Consider the following 5,847-nt stretch of genomic DNA (forward strand, 5'->3'; position numbering starts at 1 on the left):
GGAGGAGGAGGGGGGGAAGGAAAGTGGCGAAGTGCTCTCGAATTTTTAAAGGCTTTAGGGAACCACGGCCCGGCGGCTTGTTAGAGTTCCGTGAAATTAAGTCCGCTCAACGAGTACGAGTTGGAGGGAATTTAACGACCTCTTTCTCTCTCTCTCTCTCTCTCTCTCTCTCCCCGCTCGAGGCTCGACCCAGGCAGAGAATTTTCCCGCGCTTTTCTCCGCCATTCCTGGCAAAAGGAGAAGTAGATCACAGTTCTGAACAGCGATTTGATTAAATTTCGAAAGAGAAGAAAGAAAAGTGAAGTAGATTAAGAAGAAGAAGAAAAAGAAGAATCGTTGACATGTTGTCTATAAGAGGAGAATTTCAGAGGAGGAAGAGTGGAACTTTCGAGGGACGGAGAGAGGAATGTTCGAGAATCGTGGAAGGATGGAAATGAGAATTTGGGGGGAGGGGAATTGTTCCAGGATGGAAATACAAACGAAAGTCGAAACTGTTGAAACTTTGTTATGCGCGAGGTGGAAGAAGAATGGAAATTTGAGGATGGTTTGAGAATAAAAAAAAAAATAAAGAAAAGAAAAATCGCAGGAGGATTTAAAAATTCTGAAACACTATAAATAAATGGAGATTAGAAATTCGAGATTGGAATTTATTGGAAATAAATAAATCTCTCCATAAATTCTATTATCGTGGAGAAAGAAGAAGAAGAATTTTTCGCTGGAAAAAGAGTGGATAAAGTTTTTAGATAAAAATCTGTTTGGAATTTCTACCCCTTCCCCGGGGAAGGGGAGGAGGCTCGACTTCTTAATACTTTTCGATTTATTAATACTTTTATCGTCGTCCTCCTCCTCCTCCTGTCGCGATCAGAATTCAGAGAGATTAAGGGGAGGAGGGAGGGGAGGGAGAGACTTCTTGGGAAACTTGCTTCTTCTACGAAAGTTCTTCGTCCTCACTTTTGCTTGACATTCGATGTTCGTAGAAAAAGTTCTCGTTGGAAAAGTTCGAATGTATCGTGTTTCTTTCTTTCTTTCTTTCTTTCTTTCCTTCGATCGCCTGCCTGTCGGGATAGCACGTAACGTTTTCAATTAATTTGTCGAGCTTCCAGTTTTTTTCAGTTTTACTTCTTCTGCACGTAAATTTCGCCCTTCCATTCTTATTTATTCGTAACTTGATATAGGTATGGTGTTTGGATGTAGAAAGTTATTGAATACAAAAAATTTTGAAATTTTGAAACGAAACTTAATATTTTTCGTTGTTTTATGGAAATCTTTTGTACTTTTTTTTTTAAACTTTTCCAGTTTCGTTTTTCGGATAATATAAAATAATTTTATTATTTTACAAGGTTTTAATATTGGTAAATTTCGTGGAAAGAGTAATTTTCTTAAATTTTGCGAATAGCAAAAAGGAATTATTGGAACGAAACGAAAAGCTGGAAAAGAAATTTCGAAAAGCAAAAACAAAACATTTTTCTTTATACCTTTTTGAAACTTTTTCAATTCCATTTTTCAAAAATATCAAATCACAGTTTAATTATTTATAGAATTTTACAAATCTTCTATTAAAGTTCCATCATCCACTTTCACTTATATTCCCAACTTGCCAATCTTTCAATAATTTCTAAATCTCTAATAGAAAGAAATCATCAGTGATCTTCAAAATTTTGCGAATAACGAAAAGAATTATTGAAAAGCTAAAAACAAAAATTTTGAAATTTGAAACGAAACTTGTTTTCCACAAAGACCTAAGCTTTTTTTCTTTTCATTTTTCAAAAATATCACAAATTACATTTTACATATAAATACAAATCTTCCATAAAACGTCTTAAATATTAAATAATCAATATTCAATTTCTTAAATCTCTTTATAAAAAAAAAACAGATAAATCGACAGATATATTCTTCTTAATTTTACTTATACTCAGATATTCAAATTATTATTTAAAAAAGTATTAAAAATTGTATTCAATTTAATTATTATTAATTGTATATTAATTGTTAATTCAATTATTTATTATTTAAAAAAGTATTAAAAACTTAGCTTCACGAGTACGTGAAGCAACATTCGATCAAACGCTTCGATCCTCCTCCTCCTCCTCCCCCTTTCCCCTCCCCCTCCAAATCGCCTCACCTCTCCAACCATCTTGTCTAACTACTAACTTCCTACTCTCCATCAGGCTGGGCTGATCCCCGAACAAGGGGGGACATACCGACGTGCTCTCCTCCTCGCCGCTCTCCCTGCGACCGCCCAGGAGCGGGAAAAGAAGAGGGGAAGAGGGAAAGATGACGCTCGACGCGGGAAGAGGAACCACGGCGCTCGGTGAAACGAACGACGGGACCACCCTCGGGGGAAACGAGTTGGCTCACACCGTCAGATAACTTTCGATCTTCCCCTTCTCGCTCCCTCTCTCCCCTTCCCCTACCCTTTCTCCAAAAAAAGAAAGAAAGAAAGATCGAGAGAGAGAGAGAGAGAGGACAGCCAGAGCCTTCGAGTTTCCAGAAAATTTCCAAATAATTCCCTCCTCCTCCTCCTCGAAGAGAGAGAGAGAGAAAGAAAGAGAAAGAACAGAAAAATTTCCAAATAATTCCTCTCCTCGAAGAAGAAGATCCAGATCCTCTCCTCCAAGAGAGAGAGGACAACCAGAGCCTTTGAGTTTCCAGAAAATTTCCAAATAATTCCCTCCTTCTCCTCGAAGAAGAGATCCAGAGAGAGAGAGAAAGAGAGAGAAAAGGAAAAAACAGAAAAAATAAATTTCCAAATAATTCCTCTCCTCGAAGAAGAAGATCCAGATCCTCTCCTCCATAGAGAGAGAAAGAGAAAGAACAGAAAAATTTCCAAATAATTCCTCTCCTGTTCCTCCTCCTCGAAGAAGAGATCCATATCCTCTCCTCCAAGTCCATAGAAAGAGAGTGAGAAAGAGAAAGAGAAAGAACAGAAAAATTTCCAAATAATTCCCTCCTCCTCGAAGAAGAGATCCAGATTCTCTCCTCCAAATCTACAGAGAGAGAGAGAGAACAACCAAAGCCTTTGAGTTTCCTGAAAATTTCCAAATAATTCCCTCCTCCTCCTCCTCGAAGAAGAGAGAGAGAGAAAGAAAGAGAAAGAACAGAAAAATTTCCAAATAATTCCCTCCTCCTCCTCCTCGAAGAAGAGATCCATATCCTCTCCTCCAAGTCCACAGGACAACCAAAGCCTTCGAGTTTCCAGAAAATTTCCAAATAATTCCCTTCTCCTTGAAGAAGAGATCCAAATCCTCTCCTCCAAGTCCATAGAGAGAGAGAGAGAGAGAGGAAGGAATCGAATGAGATGGAGGACAGACGGATGGATGGATAAATAGACGGAGAGGAGAAGCGGAGAGGAAAGATGAGCCAGCGGCCCCTCGCCCGGATGTTGGTGCTGCTTGTGTCCCTTCACCGGCTCTCCATATACGGGGGTAGCCATTGGAGGCCGGGTAGGAGCGAGTCGGTGGTGATTCCGGGGGACATAGTGTTGGGGGGTTTGTTCCCGGTCCACGAGAAGGGGGGCGCCTCGTGCGGGCCGAACGTGTACAATCGGGGTGTGCAGCGGCTCGAGGCGATGCTGTTCGCCGTCGACCAGATAAACAGGGACGAGGGTATACTGCCCGGGATCACGATAGGGGTGCACATTTTGGACACGTGCGGGCGGGACACGTACGCCCTTAACCAGAGCCTGCACTTCGTGAGGGCGTCGTTGTCGAACCTGGACATGAGCGTGCTCGAGTGCGCGGACAGGTCGGCGCCGAGGGTGAAGAAGACGGCGAGCGCCGGCCCGATATTCGGCGTGATAGGGGGCTCTTACAGTTCCGTGTCGTTGCAGGTTGCAAATCTGCTCAGACTGTTCCACATACCCCAGATCTCGCCCGCCTCGACGGCCAAGGCGCTCAGCGACAAGACCAGGTGATTCTCTCTCTCTCCATTTTCGACCCTTTCCGCTCTCGAAACGGACTCTCGGCCAGGGAAATTGAAATGGATTCGTAAGATTCCTCGAGCGGAATTTTGTAAAGGGTGGAATGGTGTGCTGTACCGAATGGTTAGATTTAATTTTTGACGAGTTTTTCTCGAGTTTTGCGAGCGTGGAAATAATGGTAAAATTAGAGGTAGTTTGATTTTTCGTTATCGAAATATAATTTCTATTCGGTGAGAAATTGAGGATAGAGAGAAGGAAAATAGAGAAATTATTTTATTAAAATATCACACGAAACTACAAATATAGAATTTAACATTCGACGAAGTTTCTTTCTTTACGTAAGTAAAGGTAATATAAATAAAATATTAGAAATTAAATATATATTTAATAATAAATAAATTCGTCTTTTTAAATTATATCTTTTAAATTGTTTTAAATTGTATTTTATTGTAATTTTTATCTTCTGGTAAAGATAAAGTGTTTTTTAAATTAATTATTTTAGTTTCAAAAAAATATTTTCATTAGAATTTTTAAATTATAACCAATTCTTACGAAAGACAAAGCTGGGCAAAAGTTATCGAAGAACCATTCAGAATCTTTTAATAAAAAAACTCTGCTAATCGATTAACCAGTTTATCCAAAAATTAGCCTTTATTTTCAATCCAAAATTCTTAGAGAGATGCAAGGCAAAAGTTATATTCGAATAACTATAATTGATAATAAGACTTAAAAATTTTCTCTTCGTCTCAAAAAAATCTCCTTTTCCAAAATTGAACGAGAAGAACAAATCAACAAACCCCGACATCAAATCATTAAAATTCGTTGGACGATCATCCAGGTTCGACTATTTCGCGAGGACGGTCCCACCCGACACGTTCCAATCGATCGCGTTGGTGGACGTGGTGAAGAGCGCCAACTGGTCCTACGTCTCGACCGTGTACTCGGAGGGCAGTTACGGCGAATACGGGATCGAGGTGTTCACGAGGGAGGCGACCGAGCGGAACGTGTGCATAGCCGCGGCAGTAAAGGTGCCGAGCGCGGCGGACGATCGCATGTTCGACGACATAATCCAAAGATTGAGCAAGAAGGCGAACGCACGGGCGGTGGTGCTGTTCACGCGCGCCGAGGACGCGAGGGGGATCCTGGAGGCTGCGAGGAGGTCGAACCTGAGCCAGCCCTTCCAATGGTTGGCCAGCGACGGCTGGGGCAGGCAGATCAAGCTCGTCGAGGGCCTCGAGGAGGAGGCCGAGGGCGCCATCACGGTCGAGCTCCAATCCGAGAATATTCCCGGGTTCGACGAGTACATGGCCTCCCTGACCCCCGACACCAATCGTCGAAACCCGTGGTTCAGCGAGTATTGGGAGGAGGTGTTCGACTGCCTCCTCAAAAAGGAACGGAACGGACCAACCCAAACGACCCTCAACGCCACGACGCTCTTCTGCCCCCCCAACCTCAGACTAACCTCCGAAAGGGGTTACGAGCAAGAGTCCAAGGTCCAGTTCGTGGTGGACGCGGTGTACGCGTTCGCGTTGGCCCTCCACAACCTCCAGAGGGACGTGTGTTCGAAACTCGAGGGCCTCTGCCCCTCCATGGCCAATTACGACCGTGGCGTCTTCTACAGGAATTATCTCCTCAACGTCTCCTTCACAGGTAAGAATATTGTATGTGTGTATGCGTGTGTATGTAATATAATGTAGTGTAGTATAGCATAGCATAGCATAGTGTAGTGTAGTGTATGTAGTGTAGCATAGTATAGTATAGTACAGCATAGTGTAGTGTAATGTAATGTAGTGTAGTATCTGTAGTGTAGCGTAGTGTAGTGTAATATAGTGTAGTGTAGCGTAGTGTAGCATAGTGTAGCATAGTGTAGCGTAGTGTAGCGTAGTGTAGCGTAGTGTAGCGTAGTGTAGCGTAGTGTAGCGTAG

General features: G+C 42.3%; 2 protein-coding genes and 1 long non-coding RNA gene across 3 annotated transcripts in view; 2 read left to right on the top strand and 1 right to left on the bottom strand.

Annotated features, from left to right (window-relative positions):
- Nucleotides 1–2,447, top strand: part of LOC116185974 — a 2,863-nt gene extending 416 nt beyond the window's left edge. The window contains exon 2 of the long non-coding RNA XR_004150876.1: nucleotides 2,172–2,447. This is a non-coding gene — a long non-coding RNA (uncharacterized LOC116185974). The remainder of the gene's footprint in view (nucleotides 1–2,171) is intronic.
- Nucleotides 1–5,847, bottom strand: part of LOC102680007 (cysteine protease ATG4D) — a 44,051-nt gene that overhangs the window by 19,211 nt on the left and 18,993 nt on the right. The gene's annotated exons all lie outside the window — the stretch shown is intronic.
- The window catches only part of LOC102679872 (metabotropic glutamate receptor), a 16,353-nt gene continuing 13,763 nt past the window's right edge, over nucleotides 3,258–5,847 (top strand). Inside the window, exons 1-2 of the mRNA XM_006618450.2 lie at nucleotides 3,258–3,912; nucleotides 4,761–5,572. Coding sequence (XP_006618513.1) covers nucleotides 3,359–3,912; nucleotides 4,761–5,572 — 1,366 coding nt within the window. The 5' untranslated portion in view covers nucleotides 3,258–3,358. The remainder of the gene's footprint in view (nucleotides 3,913–4,760; nucleotides 5,573–5,847) is intronic.

The sequence above is a fragment of the Apis dorsata genome, unplaced genomic scaffold (assembly GCF_000469605.1).
Source record: "Apis dorsata unplaced genomic scaffold, Apis dorsata 1.3 scaffold_355, whole genome shotgun sequence".
In the NCBI taxonomy this organism is placed as follows: Eukaryota; Metazoa; Arthropoda; class Insecta; order Hymenoptera; family Apidae; genus Apis; species Apis dorsata.